General features: G+C 39.8%; 1 protein-coding gene across 5 annotated transcripts in view; it reads left to right on the top strand.

The window, feature by feature from the left end:
- Positions 1-453: 453 nt before the first annotated feature.
- nsmce2 (NSE2 SUMO ligase component of SMC5/6 complex) overlaps positions 454-17,911 on the top strand; it is a 27,886-nt gene continuing 10,428 nt past the window's right edge. Inside the window, exons 1-4 of one of the 5 annotated variants that reach the window (XM_088928864.1) lie at positions 454-508; positions 2,145-2,279; positions 3,304-3,410; positions 6,546-6,702. In XM_088928864.1, the coding sequence (XP_088784990.1) occupies positions 2,165-2,279; positions 3,304-3,410; positions 6,546-6,702 (379 nt within the window). In that variant the 5' untranslated portion in view covers positions 454-508; positions 2,145-2,164. Of the gene's footprint in view, positions 1,286-2,144; positions 2,280-3,303; positions 3,411-6,545; positions 6,703-17,911 lie in introns of all 5 variants that reach the window. The other 4 variants (XM_088928861.1, XM_088928865.1, XM_088928863.1 and 1 more) reach the window with 4 other exon arrangements.

Below are 17,911 nucleotides of genomic sequence, written 5' to 3'. Positions count from 1 at the left end.
AAACTGAAAATAACCGTGAATCCGACTGAATCCCGTAACTCTCCGTAATCCTAAAGGAAACAGCTAATGAGGATCTTTTTTATGTTCAGCATCTATAATAAACCACTATAATTTACATGATGATTTTATCTTTGTGGTATTTTTTATATTCCTATCATTTTACAGTATAAAAATATAATTGTAAACAGTCTATAGATTATTATCCCTAAAAAAACATGTATAGGCACATCTACACTCGGGTTAATTTAGCGTTTGTTTACACTAAGCAAGTGATATAGCCTGTTCGTGCCTTATTTTAACAGGCGGTGGCACTAAAACCTAACTCTCCCTACCGAAGGTCCCAACTCTTACGTGTTTCCTTTGGGCTAAGGCGCGTTACCCAATGGGATCTGTAGTTAGTATCTTCGTGGCTTGCGTTCCAGAAGGTAAGAAAATAACTACATGTCCCAGAAGTCAACACCCGGAAGCGTGATTTGCGGGTTGGTTTCAAAGTTTCAGGTTTGGGAAGGTGTATTTTTTTCTTAAACATTGTTTCTGCTGTAGTTCTTATAGTATTTAAGTATGAAGGTGATTGTACAATAACATTTATTTCGTTTGTGGTAGCAAGTATCGCCGGTCAACGCAGGTTTGTATTTTAGCCACAAAATCTAAACAATCCATCTGACGAGGTAATTGCTCGTCTCATTGATTTATCTAAGCTTAGTGAATGAATGATCTTCACACGCCAGTTATAATTAGGAGAGTATCGTAATTAAAATATTGCCAAATATAAATTTAAACCCAAACCACTGAAAACTGTAGTGGCTTATGTACAGGTTGTCAATTAAACTTTCATTCGATTTTAGAGCCAGGGTTTATGTGTCGATTTCTTAAGTTTACTGTAAAAAATATATAATCACATTAATATAATATAGTCACATTGAAGGGATTTGGTGTTAGTAATCAGATTTCCATAAAGCACTGTAGTATCGTTGTTAGTACCTTGTATCGTTTAGTGCAATAACTTTCGAATTATGTAGAATTAGCTGTCATTTCATTGTCACGTTGTTGATGCACATTGAGCTTTCACAAGGATGTACTATGGCACTGTAATCTTAAAATGAAAACCAAGATTAAAGGTTGTGCTTTATAATGCATAAAAAACGAGTCATGCATACAACAGATTCATAAAGTTAAGTGTAGCAGGCGCGCTGATATTTTACTGAAGACTCGTGACCAGTGTAAATTCAGTGTGCTGATCAACACGGGGTCAGCTAGACGTGAGAGTCATCAGAAGCCGTACAAGGTGCTCATCTGTGAAGCCGCAATTCTTGCACTAAATTGCTAAATTACTGTTGTCTGAACTAATGTTTGTTTGGGCTGTACTGTCCGGTTTTGTGAATTGACAAAGATTTGCATACACGTTTTTTTAATATATCGATCCATACCTGTTCAAAATGCTCCCGCTGAAGACTGTGGGTTGGAACATTTCAGTAAATGTTAGCAACACCCAGAGAAAAGGCTGAAATGTGTCGATTGCACAAGTATTCAGACCCAGGAACTCAATAATGGGTGGATGCACCTTGGGCAGCCATTCGTGCACATTTTTAAGAGCGGATTTGCTGAAATTCTGTCCTGTTGCTTGGGGATCACTTGTAGACAGTAGTTCTCAAGTCTTTTCTTGAAAATAAACTATTTTTGCATACAGACAGGGAACACTCAACTGATCTCCTTACGGTAACTCTGTGCACCTCAATTAAAGTTTGCAAAAGCAGAAGATTTGAATACTTATGCAATTGTGACTTTTCAGTTTTTGCTTCCTATTACTATTTGTTTACTCTTTTTGCTTTGAATGTGTGTAGTAAAATGTAAATATGCCAAATATGAATTATTACTTCAGAGTGTCAGGACTACAAGATTTAAAAGAACCGAAAAATGTGCAAGGATCTAAGTACTTTTGCAAGGCACTTGTAATGTATAGATTAACAATTTGTGGAAGTGCTCCAGAGCATTTGTTTCTTCTCCCAGAATCCATGAGCATAAAGTTTTATGCTTATATTCATACCTTTTTTTCCTCATGCATTACGCAATTTGTTCGCAGCAGTTGTGCAAGAGGCTTTAAAAGGACAGGTGCTTTTATTTTTCTGGTTTGGTTCCTGCTCCAGTGTCAGAGAGCCGTGCAGCAATGTCGCTGAATGTGGTGAAATCAAACCTGACCTCCCTGAAGACCTGCCAGCCTGATATCAGTACAGGAATGGACATTGTGACTAATGTGGCCCTGGATTTACAAGAAAATGGAGGTGAATACTTTGATATGATCTAGCAGGCCGTGGCAGACAAACAGAATCAGTTTAGAACTGGTTGACTGCGTGTAAATTTGCATCCAAATGTATGTATGTGCTTATGCATACATGCACACTGCCGTTAAAATGTTTGGATGCACACCAGTTCATTTTGCAGAAAGGTTAGTAACATAGTTGACGCTGTCAAGACAAATATGTCTTTATATATTAAACAGTGGATTCCAATGTATATTGAATGACTAAATGCTTCATTTTCAATGGTGGACATCATTGTACACATATACTCTCTATGCAGCACATTATGTGGCTGGGAGCCCCTGCCACATGATGTGTTGGACCTCTGATAGCAGCGTGGAAGCAAAAACATTAGAGGCCATTTGGCCCATTTGGTAGTCAGTAGCTAATTAATCCAAGGATCTCATACAGCCATTTCTTGAAAGAAGCCAGGGTGTCGGCTTAAACCACAACCACAGGGCTGGTTAACTTGTTCCACACCCCAGCCGTCCTTTAGGCGGAGAAGGGCCTCTGTATGTCACAGTTCCGCAGTTCATTCATGTGCCTTCGCTGGTCCTGTCATGATGCCCGCAGTACTGACATGACGATGAGGGTGACGGTGTGCGTCGGGGCAGACCTGTCGTACAGGTTTCCAGCAGGTCTGGGGCCTGAGGATTGCTCAGATCCGTGAGAGAGACAGAGGAAACCAGTCCCGGGATCCTCGAGCCTCTGAGCAACTCAGTTTTGTTAATATTAATGAATACATTCGTATATATTCATGAATATATGCAGATGGTAGTCGATAGCTGAGATGGTACTGTATTATCTCTGTCATGATAAGGTTTATAACCTCCATTTCCAAATTTGACTGTCTGTCTGTTTTTGTTGTTTTTTTTCACCCTTTTTGAATGCTTGATATGAGGTTTGTCTTTGTGGAAGTGTAGTTGCAGTGCTGACCCTCCAGTTCCCAAAACGGGGGGGGGGGGGGGGGGGGAAGGCTGGTGCTCACAACTCCTCTGAATTACAGGCAGCGAGGAAGATTTCAAGAAGCTGGAGCAGATGATGCTGAACTGTGCAAGAATGGAGAGAGAGATCAACTATTTTGTAGCAGCAGTGGAAGAAGTGACCTCACAGGTAAGACAAGAGGGAAAAGACCTTTCTCTCCTGGTAGCAGTTCTGTTGCCTGCATTTGTCTTGGGGCATCAGATGCATACCAAGGTTTCCAGTTATTTTGCCTGCCCAGCTTGTGAAGTTGCATTTCCTTTTAGACCACGCCTGCCCAGTCCACCTTAAAACTGACAGTGAGACTTTGAAACCACATTGCCTGCCCGCATGTCCTGATTCCTTCCCATAACAGACCTTTGCTGGACCTGTATTTTCAGAGCCTAACAACTGATTAACAACCCTTATCTTGCTCAGAGAATTATCTCGATTCACTAAAGAAAAAGTTCAATGGGCCACCCATTAAAATGTTGACCAAACAGCTTTTTATTAAGCACTGCCATACGCACCCAAGGTATAGAATGTTGGCTTTGTGTTTGTAATAGTTTGTCTGTCAAAAAGACTTGAATGGCCAGCAATGACTCATCTGCACAGTGTTTGTGTGAGTCAGACAGATTCTCCATCCGTGACTCACACACTCTCAAGCTGCTCTCGTTTCCCACAGTTCCTGTACAAACAGAGAACTGATACGCGTGATGTTATGAGAACAGGACAGGCACAGGGCAGTGTCTTTAACCACGATAGAATGAAGGGTGGAGATAAACCGCTTTGGACGGTCAGTAGACGTCAGTAGAGTTCAGCTACACAAAATCCCAGTTTATTTCTGTGGTGAAGTGATAGATCCTTCAGTATAAATCCATAATTCTTTCCCTTTCCTTCTAAACTAACACTGAAAGATCATCTTGATAAGAAACAGATTTCTTACTTTTTCGTGCTCGTGTACATGAAATCTGTCATTTACGTCCGTTCGAAGGCTGTTGCGGTGGCACAATTTTAAAAAGCCGGTATTGTAAACATAGAAGTGGAAAGCAAATTCCAAGGCAAGTTTTTTTCATATATTTTCCTTAGAAGTACAGTGTGTGCAGCCACATTCTGTTCTCCTGTTGAGTGAACTACAGGTATTCCCCGACGAACACAGTTCTGACAAGCAGCTTCGGTTTAATGGGTTTTTAGAAGTAGGGCTATTCCCCCACTAAGGCACCTCTGTTTTAAAGAATTTGATTTAAGAAGGTTTCTGAACATTTTAACAAATCAAACACAAACAAAAACTAAGAAACAATTCAAACAAACAAACAAAAAAAAACAGCCAGACAATGAACTGAACAAAAGGCACAAACTTGCTTAAGCCTTTTAACTTTTTTTTTGTTGAGATAAGAATAAAGTTAGACTCTGTGATGTCAGTAATCACAAAACAATCGGATTTATAAAACCTACTGGGATATGTACAAAGCTCAGTGTTTTTGAAAGTATTTAAGAAAGGACCCCCATGCCCTAAGGAAACACTCCAGAGTGCTTTTTCTACAGAAAAAAAATCCTCTCAGTCACCTCATTCAAGATCACCTGATTGAGCCCGCTCTTGAAACAGGGTACAATGCCATATTTAAATTCTTAAAGAATATTTGTTATGCCCCAATCATTCCGAACGTCAGTGCTGATTGTTCTACACGTCTGAACGTTGGCTCTGAACAACCAAATGGTTAATTCAGGATCTGCAGTATTTCTACACATAATTTCTGCAACTTGGAACACAGCCAGACGATGTGTTTTAGTGCGCCATCAGAACACCTGCAGCTTTCACATAAAGGACGTGCCTTGTTCAGTTCCGTTTTAGCATAATGAAGTCGATGTATGACCTTGCCTTTAAAGAGCATTGCTCAGACTCTTCTCAAACCACATTGGAAATTTAAATATTCAGTTCCTTGCACCATTCATCTTTCAGGTGATTAACAGACACCTCAGTGGGCTTGTAAAAAAAACCACAAACTGTGAATTAAATATCTACATTTGATAGGCCATTGCATAAGATGTAACTTTTAACTGATGCAAATTATAATCTATATACAAATCTTATCAAGTAATCAGTCCTTTTTCCTTCCATTATGTAAACACTTCATCATTTTGTTATGGCATGGATGTGACTTAAACTAAAGGTTTATCTAATTTCTACACATTTTTAGTCCAATCTAGTATTCCCATGTTGTTCCTCACGATAACACTTGTGCTATTTTGATTCAATTTTACAGAAAAAAGCAGAGCAGCGACAGAGGTTTTAGTGTTGACTTGTTCTTCAAAGTCTAACCACACAGCTGTATTTCTGTCTATACTAGACTTTTGGGGAAAGCCAGTTTGCTAATATGTCATGACCCTTGCACCTGCAGTGCAGTAATAATGACAAAAGACAGATTTTAAAAATGATCTTTAGAAATAAGATCTTCTTATCTTATAGTTCCAGAAAAATGATGTAATAATTGAGTCTACAGTCTTAAAAAAATATTCAGTAAGGAACACAAGGCAAATTCTGGAACAGATATAATCTGGGCAGTGAAATCATCTTAATAACATTTAGGAACAAGTAATAGGTTTATTCCATGCTAAAAAAAAGAAGAAAGAGAACACAACGTTTCGGCCGTGGAGCAAGTTTAAGTATACTTTTCAATATTGTCCTTGCTACCATCGTAAGAGCAGTGAATCTGAAACATTTATAGAAATGCAAAGTTAATGTACAAAACTAATGTATGAAAGTATTCAAATTGGTTAAAACCTAAAATGTTTATCATAAAAATATTTATGAGGTTAGCCATTGTTTCCTCCTATTGTATAACACGTTTACCCTCCCCACTCTCGTGTCCACACTCCTTGAAATTATCATAATTTCTTCATTTTTTCATACTCATTCATTTCTCATCATTATTTTAGTTGTGATTATTTTCTTTGCTGAAAAAAGTGAAAAGGTGATGTTCAAGCATAACAAACAAATAGAGGCAAAAACTAAAAGCATTAACCAAAATCGGGTCATAATAAAGCAGTAAAATGTCTAAATTTGTTGATTCTGAGTTGTGGGTGGAAAGAATCCACTTCATATTTACATAATTTCTTAAGAATAAATCATCTGTCTAATGCCGCTTTCAAGAGAATTTTATAGAACTCGTGTTAGTCGAGGAATAGCTGTAGTGCTGAGGTGGTTTTCCCAATAGGAGTGAGTGCTGCCACTGCTTTCTTCAGCTTTAATGCTTTTGAGACTCCCCACTCCTCTTTTCGATCTCACAGGTGAGGCAGGATGACCCTGAGGGCTTGTCTAAATTGACGGGCCTCGTAAATCAAAGGTTTACTGACCTCCAGGCTGCTGCCAAGGACTCACAGCTACACAAGCACAAGAAGGTGGTCCAGCTGAAAGAGACTCTGAAGCGTAGCAAGGTAACAGTAGGTAAGGTTCCGACTCATGAGTACCGTCCTGACGTATGTGGAGGTGCAGCCTGGGAAGGCGAGCTGTTGTAACTGCGGAGAAATGGACTATACCCTTCAGGGTTTCCCTCTGGAAAAAGCTTCAGCCGGGTAGTAATCTCAACCCCCTAAGCTAGGCCCCTGTCCCTTAACTGCTAGATTACTGTACTAGCTTGCAAATTAACTGGTGATCTTATTACTGTAACTAAACATTATTAACCTGAAGAGGTTTTTTGACCACAAAACTAGTTTTATTATATGGGATTCATCAAAGATGTAGGCTATCTTTGATGCTGGTAGGGGAAGAGCTATGTGCTTGAAACAAGTTGCTATTTGCTATTTTTTGTATGCATCAAGCCATTGTTGGGTTCTTGCAGCTATTGAGGCACTGTTTATTGTATTGTGCTCAGTGAGGCAATACGTTTTTTTTCACTGTGGAAATTAAGTGGCAAGCGACGAAGGGCGCGGTATTTGTCTGTGACCCGATGACTTAGCAGCGTGGAAACCCTGCGTTATTTTTTCTGCGTCTTGACAACGTAGCTCTTAAGGGTCCAGAAACCCAATGCGTGACATTTACCGTCGAAAATTATAATTGCATACTATTTATATTGATGTTTTCTTTTATTTATGAACAAAAAACACATTGGTTAATTAAAAGAATTGTGAGACTCTAAAACAATTTCAAAATCGTACATTCATTAGTTCATTTTTGTTTCATCAACCTAGACCTGATGCAGATCCATGAAAAACTTTCAGACCAAGGCACGAGACTGTGAGTGTCGGTCCCAATGCGTGAGACTTGAGAGCTGTTGAATTACGTAACGTTGCAGCACCTGGCAGACAATTGATCTTGTGGTGTATTGCTATGAAAGAGCGTTTCATTATGGATTATTGTGTACATTTTGTCTGTGATTTATGCATCTGTTTGGCCAGGCCTGGCCTGTATGCAACCGTGGGAAACCCTTACCTTCCTGCTGTCACTTCTGAAATACAATAGGACCTCAGTGCAGAGAGCAGTCACAAACAGCCAGATTCGCTTAGAACCAAGTCCAGTCCACCTCTATACCATTGCATAATCTACTACAGTGTATAGTATGTATGGTTAAAACACATAAGCAACCCTCCTTTATATGATAATTGAAGTACTAATGCATTGGCTTAAGTTAATTAAAATAACATTGATCAACAAACAAACAGTAATTGCAGACGTATAGTAATCAGTAATCGGTAAAATAAATAACATGAATCCCTCCTCTGCATCCAGTGGATGCCTGCACTTTCTCTGTCTGTGTTCTCAGCTATGTCCCTGCACTGTGACTAGCCTTCCCCACGATAAGGACAAGGGAGTCAGTACCTATCACCAGCTTTTCATTCTTCCTGCTGCTGACACAGAACCAGGGGCATTCGATACAATGTGAAAACAAGAGATGTGGAGATGCGGCTGTTGGGTACTGGGTACTCATGATCCGGTCTGGTGCGCTGCTAATTTCAGTCCTTTCTGCTCTTCTTCCATGCAAGACCCTGTCAGCCAGACCGAGTCGCAGATAAGAGAATGTTTAAATTTGCAGATGTTGAGACTCTACTGTAGAAGGCAGTGAAAGAGTTTTAAAGTGAGATTTGCAGACCAAACTATTATTTCTTGCTAAGGTAGTGTGATTACTACCTTAGACTTTTTTTTAGATATCCAGTGCCATGTTTTGAGATTAGTTTAGCATATTTAATACCATAGACTGTTTTTAAGAATTTTTCAGGGGAAGAACATTTGTGGTGTCAGTGTTTTATTGGCAGTTACAATCACAAATTAAATAAAGTCCTTATACTTCTCCCTTTAAAAGAAAAGCATGTGTTGGCCAAGCATGAGTGCCCGTGTTAGTTTAGTTCTTTAGTTTGCTCTGTTTGTGCTGCATTGAGCTTTGCTAGTTAAAAAAAGTTTTAGATAGTTATAGAAATTGCTTCTTAAGAGTTTTTTTGTAGGAACCAGGAATTGGAGCTCAACCCTTTACATTTTAAGCTCCTTAAGTGTTCAGTGAGATTTTTTCCATCCCTGTGGTCCTGTTTAATTAGGTTTTATTACTCATATGACAAGAGGTGGGGTCAGTGTGGATAAAAAAAACATACTCAAAATTATTTTCAGGTTGACTTCAGTCACGGTTGTTATTAATTTACAGGCCCTCACAGAGCATAGAGCAACAAAATTTGGGAAGAATTCTTTCTTGGGGTTAAGGATGAAGGATTTACAGTACCGCACTTAAATATTGGAAACTGAAGCTCTGTGCCTTTCCTTTCCAGTTGCAGTTTGCACTGTCTGCCATGGGGGGGCAGCCCTGTATGGATGCCTCAACACCCATTTCTAACAAAAACATGGGAGAGGAAAAAAATGATCACTGTCCTCTTTTTTTGTCTTTCACTTTTAAATCATTATCTGCCTTCCAGCATCCTCTCCCATTCTTCAGTGTAGTGAAGCAAAGGACTTTAGATTTTCCAGGTTCATCTGGCATAGCAGTTGAAATCATGAGCTGGGTTGTATCTTTTCTGACAGGTTTGAGCCTCCATTTCTCTCGGCAGTAGGCTGAAACAGTGCTGCTGTATAAGAAGCCTGCATCACAAGAGTCAGCTTATGTCCAACACTATTGATCTGATGGGTACTTCTTTAAACTTCCCTGCAAGGGTAAGAAATGCTGCAGTTTGAGATTTTGTATCCCCTTAAGGAATAAATGCTATTGTGATGCTATCTTTTCAGATAAACTCAATCATTTATGAATATAGTGCATTGCAACCAAGAGAAATTATTTATTCTGGCTTTTATGCACATTTGTCTAGTCATTTAAACAAAGACAGATTTATGAATGAGAACCCATGAGGCTCTGATTGCATTTGATTGTTATTCTGTGTTTTATTATACATAGTGCACTGGAAAAGAAAACAGATTCCTGCTTTAGTCTGGCCATAGAGGCATCTGGCTCCTTTACAATCTGGGCTGCTCATCTGGACTTCCATGGAAACCAGTGTTTTCATGAGCTGCTAAATTTACAGTGCGTTGAATATTAACAAAGTGCCTGGCAGCACTTTAAAAAGCAAAAATAGCTGGAGTGTGACTCAGAGTGTGAGTCATTAACTGCGAGTACTGGTAAGAGATTTCAGCTTGACATTGAAAGAGCTAGCAGATGCAGCTGCTTGTTTCTAGGAACTCTGAATCCCATTTCATTCTTGGGATTTCTCTTGTGCAAGAACAATCACATTGTTTTGTTGAGGGACCTTGACTTTTCTGTTTTGTTTTTTTTTCTGTTTAAAAAAAGAGACATGAACCTCACATACACACAGTCGAACAGACGACGGGTTTCATATTGACAAATGCAGCAATAAAAACTCATGGACTGAAACATTTGCATGCTTGATACCTTCTAAAGTTGTAAAGAACCATAACTGGTAAACTGGAGTCAAAATTATTTTAATTCAAATTTCGCAAAACACATTTCGTTGGCAAGCTTTCTCCAGCTGTAACAGAGATCACAGTTCTGTTTTTTTAAGGTGCTGGTTTTGTGTAAAGTATTCTGCTCAAATGTACGACAGCAGTACTGCCCTCTGGGATGTGATCCCATAACCAGGCCCAGTAAATACAAAATCTAGACTGCTGCCACACTACTTCTCTGAACTTCCTAATTTACTGACACTTCTATGCAAAGCACCTGAATGTTGCACCCAGTTAAACTGCTGGGTATATTACTCTAACAATTCAGGCGAGTTACCTTAATCAAGGGTACAACAGTAGTGTCTCACCTAGAATTTGAACCCACAACCTTCCAGTTATGAGTCCAGAACCCTGATCAGCTGCCTTTGCTCTACCCTGCAAACCACCTGCTGGCAAGCCTGCCAAAACTGGGTTTGGTGTTTCTGCTGATGTCATTAAGGCACAGTTATAGGAGATATAAAATACATCAGACTTGTGTCCGATGACATCAGAGTCGCACAGCTGATGTCGTTTCTTAAGGTTTTTGTTTTATGAATTACGCCCAGTTCCTCGTGAGTTCCTTTCTCACCAGTCACAGATCCGGACTCATTGCTTCCACACACCCTCTTTATTTGCCTTGCTCACTCGCTCGCTCGCTCCTCCCGTAAAGAAATCGTTGTCCTTTCATCGTTCATTGCCCCCCTCTTCCCCCTCCATTTTACCACCGCGCTGACATGCCGGGTGCGTTTCTCGTTTTGGCATCGTGATCTGGGTCTTTTCCAGCAGCAGGAAGACGATCGCCGCGGAATGATTCCAGTTGGGTTTTTTCTGGAACCTGGGGCGCAAGCCCGAGGGGAACTGGCCAATCTCAGCCTCTGCTCAAGCCAGGGCGGGAGGGCTGTGGCTTTTCAAAGGCTCTCTTGACCACCGTAAGCTGTGTGCGGCGTGCTCCGACTGTCGCCACTCACCGTCACGCAGTGTTACCACAAGGCATATTCATAGAAGGAATATTCAGAGACAATTTAGAAAAAAAACAGAGAGAGAGAGAGGGAGATAAGTCCCAAATAGTTTTGCACCATGGTCTGGTGTGCCCTTGTGTGATGGTGGAGGCAGATGGCTGCTCAGTGATTGTCACATTCCACAGCTGAAAGCAGGTCACGGCAGAGAGTGTTGCTCAACAGCTTATCTAAATCTTGGGTGAAGCTGTCTCTTGGGAGGTTTTCCTTGTTTGTGAGCACATTACGAATCAAGGCGACCGACTGAACTGCCATCTGTTGTTGCAGCAACGCTTTCACTTGTCCAACAGCTTCAGTTAAAGGAGTCTTTAGCTTTCTGTCAGTTGCATAGGCTGGGCTATGTTACACAAGGAGAATTCTGCGCGAGGAGACGTTAAAAGCAACCTGAATGGTCATTTCTGCGTTGAAAGGTAGAAGTGCTCAGTGTAGCTCTGATTTTTTAGATAACCACTACAGGAGGCCTGCTAGTTAAGAGTGACGTGGAGCCAGTCCAGAGAACAAACATTCTCAGGCTCAAAGATGTGTCCCAGTCTGGTAGGCTGAAAGAATTGGATGTTTTTGGTCTGGAGCAGAACAGAATACCAGATATGTTGGTATGCCGATTCAGGTAGAGTCCTCCAAGGCACTGATAAAGTTAACCTTATGGACTTCGTCAGAACCATCATGAAAATTGAAGCAGATGAAACATGTGGGAACTACACAAAATATATTAAAAACTGATGACATGAGGCACTTCTTTACCCAGATGGTTATAGGAGTATGGCAGAAACTTTCCAGTCATGGTGTTGAAACTGATACTCGGATTTCTTCACACATTAAACAAAAAAGATCCTAGGATCAACTTTCTACTGAAATCCCAACAAGCTAACAGGAGACCTACTGTATGGTCTCTTCCCTTTTGGAACGTTTCTAATGTTCTCAATGTTTTTATGATTAATGATACATCAGAACTTCAAGTCAATTAATTTCAGTAATTAATGCATGGATGAGCATGCTCTTCTATTAAAAATACAAAAGACCGTTCACAGCCTTCCAAGTAATTGTTTCAGTATAAATTACATAAAGCTTTGAGCCCCTATTGAATATGCAGGAATTTATTCACTTAAACTTATAGAAAGACACTGAGATCAGCCACTGGGCTCTCAGCAAATTCATATATTACAGTAATTCATATATTAACAATTCTAATTATATTTTTTTTTCTTATATTATTATTTCTGCAAGTGAGTATCACCGAGGTTCTGATTAGCTCTAGGGAAAGACCTAGTCCTCAATTGATCACATGTTATGAAATGGAAATGGCTATGGAAATTGTGCTTTCATTCTAAAAAAAATCAACTTGGTAAATTTGTGCCAGCAAAGAAACCACTCAAAAGCAGTCCCCATTTGCACAGTCACAAGAATTCAGAAAGATCTTGCCACGCGGGCCTTGTTTCTGAGGAGCTGAAATGTTAATGGTGTTTGCACAGGGCAGCCGAGTTTTGAATAGATTGAAAGTGAAGGTCTTTGTAATTATTGTTTAGATGGCAGTGGAGGGAGGGGAGTCCATCCTGTCCGTGGTCAGGACACAGTGCTTGCGTGCTTCAGAGTATTGTGCTGCTCTCATACCTGCTACTCGGTCTGTGCTTCTGCAAATGGATGGCTGTGCTGAAATACTCCACATGAAGAACTCCAGTCTCAGCAGAAACCACAGGACACAGTACAGAACTCTGTAATAATGAGCAGCGTGCACGGAGTTAAATGTGTATCGTAGGCAGGTGACCTGATTGTCTTCCTTTGTCTATAACATGAAATATGAGGTGTTGGGCACTTTCGGAGTAGAATCAGAATGGAGCCCTGTTGTGTTCTTAAAGCATGTAAGAACAGACCTGTGAGGAAGGCTCTGGGGCTGCACTATAGATCTTCCCAGGAGTGCAGTGTAAATTGACTTGAGCTGCAGGGGCTCCAGTATGCAGAGCTCACAGCTTAACAGAATCGGCTCTGAGGTGCTGTACCTTTCCACATTGCCTCTTCGTGAATTGCAGGATTTTCAAGAACATTATTCCCCCTCCTCATAGCTCATAAAAATCTGAACCTGTGACTGCGTGTCTCCAGGGGCGGACTAATTATATTTGAGCGCTGTATTATGACAGAGGGAGGCTTTATTGCTGCCAAAGGACAGGATATTAATTGGGAAAATCCCATGTGGTTTATGTAACAAAAAGCAGAGCCAACTATTTTTGACCACACATGTAGTTCATAAAGCCATACTGTAAATGCTTTCCACAGTTTTTGGTGCAGTTCATGCACATACTGGATGTCCAGCTGATGTGTGGGATTATAGCTAATATAAGAATAATTTGCATTTTTAAGTCCCTTTGCAGCTCTATACCGGCTCTTGTTGGTATTTCTGAAATTGTTATATATTCAATAATTCAAAACTATTTTTATTCAGCTTTCATGCAGCACCTGTGCTTTCTTTACCAGCATCATGGTATCGGCATTTATTATAATGCTTTTAAATTCATTTTATAATACGTCCTTGGAATCATTTTTTGTTTCTCTTGTACATACATTTAATGCAAAGCTTTTAAATACTGCTGCTAAGGTATTAGATATAAATATGTGGTACTGCTTAGATAAGTTTTTATTTATATATTACATATACACAACATATATTACAAATATACGTGTTAAGCTTTTTTAATGGAAGTCCTTTATTTAAGGTTTTTATAGCGGTGTCAAGACACTAGATTGATTCATTTTTCTTTTGCAGTCCTGAACAATAAAAGGCAGCTCAGATTTCTGATCACACGTGGCCGGCTCATCAGTCTCTGCCGATCCTTGCTCTGGGCAAGAAACAACACAGGCAGGACCGCAAGCGGAAGCTGGGAGAGCACCAGCGCGTCCCAGGGTGCTCATTTGTTAGTATTGGGAGCAAGAGCACATTCACGCTTGCTGAGCTTGAAGCGGGAATGGTGTCAGTCATTGCTTGTACTGCTGCGTCAGAAAGTGATTAAAATAGTTGGAAGGCTAGCAGGCTTGTTTGATAGGCGGAGGGTTTGGTCTAGTGTCTAGCTGTCATGCTTGTGGCTTATGAATTTTATCTTCCCGAATATTGATCTGGGCCCAGGCCAAGTGCAAAGCAAAAATAGGTCAGGTCAGAAAAGGCAAAGGAGTAGCAGCTCAGGACAGGTGTACCACAGTCTGGGACTACAGAACCAGTTCTTCATGAAGGATGTTTTGTGAGAAACTAAATGTATGACTTTGGTGTTTAACTGTGGTTAACTGGCTTTGCAGTTATTCTACAAAGCCTACAGACTGGGCCTCTGGAGTAGTGTGATCAGTGCAGTGAATTCTGATCTACCGCAGGCATCAAAAGGTTTGGATGAAATTCAAGGATATTCTATACAGGAGCAAGGATGAACAAACAGCAGTGTCTTCAGTTCACTGGCACAGTGAGCATGTTTGCAGAGATCCACTGCTCTGAAGGACAATGAAGTGTCATTGCTAGTAGTTTGAATTTCACACCCATGGATTGGAGTCGGATTGACGTCTTTTCATGCACAACTCCAGAAGCTGCATTCCACTGGGGCATCACAGATGACATTATAGATTTTAAATGAAGGAGTGCCATCACTGTTGGTGATATCCCATGTCGATGTCATGTCAATCAATCTTGTGCTTAAGGTTGCCAAGAAAGTGAGTGTCAAATTGTCCATTGTCCTTAGTGAAGGAGTAAATCTTCTAAGAAAAAAGCTGCAGTCTTTTTAATCTTTCATTCTAATAATTTGTTAAGCAAAATCGAGAAATCCTATACTACGTGCCAGTGTGCTCAATCATAACTGCATGGCTTTCAAACCATTATGGTTACGTTGTCATAAACCTTCATAATTATTGTGTCATGGTGATACATGAAAGAGATAGAGCATTTGTTTTGGAAAAACAAAGCATAGTAACTATGGCTACTACTATTTGATCTCATAATAATTAGCTGAGCAGTTTGATTGCACAAGACTTTCTCAATACCCCTGTGGTTAGTTCATTAAACAAAATGTGCCACTGTTTAAAGTTTCACAATACCTACCCTAAGATGGCTTTCAATGCAAAGTGCTTGGGGACCAGTAGTCTGTGTAATGGTGAATGAGAGTATTTTGATTTATAGTTCTCTCAGTTCCTGTTTTTAGACTGCTGCACGCGATTGACAAAAGCGTTACACCTGGGGGTGCTGTTAAGACCAGCTCTCACGCGTGTTGGTGCAGGTTTTTTGTGGAGACACTTAAGATCAAGCCAGTTTCAGACTCTGCAAATTCTTATTTTTAAATGTGGAAGCTGCCGGCAGATCTACAACGACACATTACAGAAGCATTTCCCAGAAGGAATTTTTTTTCCTAGTCTCCCTTGAAATCTTTCGAATTCGGACGATGTTTTGATAACCGAGGGTGGCAGATTCATTGCTGGCCTTTTGGTTTTCATTTCACAAAAGTCACTTTTGCATTTGGGTTTCTTTGTTCAGAATAACACTGAAACTCTGTTGGGCACAGCCTGGGAATCTGAAACTATCAGGCGACTGAAGTCATGTTGTCAGACTGCCTTTGTAATCACTTAAAAGGCAGCCACTGTACTGTGACATTTATTAAAATCAACTTGTTAAGGCAGCTTATTAGGAACAGGAATAAAGCTGTTCTTGTGTATGCAGGCTTTAAAACTGTGATGTCTGTTTTTTTCCAAATCTGTCTGTTCATCTTTGTACCAATATTTACAACAGCTTGTGTGAGTACAGTTTGGACAACACCAAAATTGTGCAATTGGCACGCTTGCAATATACAAACATGAGTATTGGCCTTCTTAGAATGGAAGTGGAGTGGCAGGAGAAAGGTTATGCATTTAGTTCCTGATAGCTGTTTCTCTGAAAGTGGGGTCACAAGACAACTTTTTTCAGAAAGGTTATTTTATGTTTTTTTCCGGATAAATATACCAGTATTTCTAAATGGAAATAGCTTGTAGTTTTTACACTTTTACCTTGACTGCACAATAATCAGAAATGAACACACTCAGTTTCTCTGAATTCAGTGTCCTTTTAATGAACTACATAATGTTAAGTCACCAATTTAAAATATAGTTAATTTATTATATAATTCCTTTTCGAGAAACACAAATCTCTCCAACCCCTTTGAGTCCTCCTAAAGTACTGCACTGTGATCTCATTTTATGACCTCGTTTAGGTTTAAGACCTTATTTAGAAAAAAGTATTTTTTTTTCCTTTTAAGTTTGTGTTTCCTGTAGGTCATTTTAAAGGATGTTTTGGTTGCTTTTCATGGTGTTTAATGTGATGTTTTCTGAATTGTTCTTAATGAAGGTAAAAAAAAAACCGATTGATTAATACAGTTACATTGTTAATATAGTGTTTAATATCTGTCCCACTTACAGTACATGGAAGCTTACAAGGCTTTTCAGGAGGGCCTGTGAGGTCCAGACTGAGGAATTTTCATTGCCTACAGCAGCTGTTTATGATTGAGTGCTGGAATGTGTAAGGTTCTTTGCTTGGAGATTCACAAACCTCATCTATCCTTTTTTAAACCTAAAGATTATGTGGGTTATGTACACTATTTAATAAGTAAACAATATCAAAGAAGAAAAAATAATCATTATACCTGAAAGGCTAGGCTGCATCACAGAAAACCTTTCTGTTACCACAAAACCACAGTGTGCCCAATTGCTCAATAGGTGAGGTCTTTTGCCATGCAACAGTCTGTGGTTAAAGAGAACTATTGTTTGAGCAAGCTTAGTTCTTCTCATCTCAAGAAAATGGCACTGAATTCATTGAAATGTGTTCCTTTAAAGGGCTTTCACATTAGACACTTTCTAAATAATTAGAGTTCTACTTCAAGAGTAAAAATTGGAGTATCTTGCTTTAGTTTTGGTGTTGACATACTATATAAAGGTTAGTCACATCTCCATCTGTGCATATGAGATAAAAGGACTAGTATTTACCCAGCTTTTCTATTTTTTGTGAGATGAAGGAAGAATAGGGCAACAAGAATAAAGCAAACCTCTACACTTTTTAACTTAATTACTGCTGCATGGTTCCGTGCTTTTAAAAATGTGTCTTAGTTTTGTGGAAAATGCCACCAGTGATGTTGCTGAAGCGGTTACTCTGGCTTCCTTCAACAAAAAATGGCTGAGTGAGATCCTAGAATCAATAAGCAACCGAGGTTAATGAGCCCAACGCCCTCCTCTAAGGTTGGTTACTTTACTTATGAATTGAACAGACAGGTTATTTTGAATCTTTTCTCCACACTGACATGTGCATAGCGTTATCAATGCAATATGCACACTTCCCAGTTCCTCCTGTAAAAAATGACTGTGTGGTGAAAAAGTACAATAGGCATCCATCCACTTCATCTCCAAATTCCCCCTTTTGCTTATGAAAAGACACCAGTGACTGGCTGCCCAGGTTGTGTGTAGTTCACATTCTTTATATGAAAATGATTAAATTAGAGCACACAGATAACAAAATATATTTGATGTTAGCTGTCACTTTTGGGACTCCCAGAATGAAAAAAATATCAAAATGGGCTACACTTTGACTTTGTCTCTCGCTGCTCTCTGCTCTCCTGGAGGTGCTCTTGGTGTGTTTCAGAGGAGACTGTGTATCTGAGTTAGCAAGGGGGCTTGAGAGCTAGATGAAGTGATCTAAAACGTGTCTATAAGACTATCGCACGCAGGGCAATGCAGACTGCTTTGTG

Source organism: Atractosteus spatula, chromosome 12 (genome assembly GCF_055471065.1).
Source record: "Atractosteus spatula isolate fAtrSpa1 chromosome 12, fAtrSpa1.hap1, whole genome shotgun sequence".
Taxonomy (NCBI): Eukaryota; Metazoa; Chordata; class Actinopteri; order Semionotiformes; family Lepisosteidae; genus Atractosteus; species Atractosteus spatula.
The sequence above is the reverse complement of the archived record's forward strand: the minus strand, read 5'-3'. Positions and strand labels throughout refer to the sequence as shown.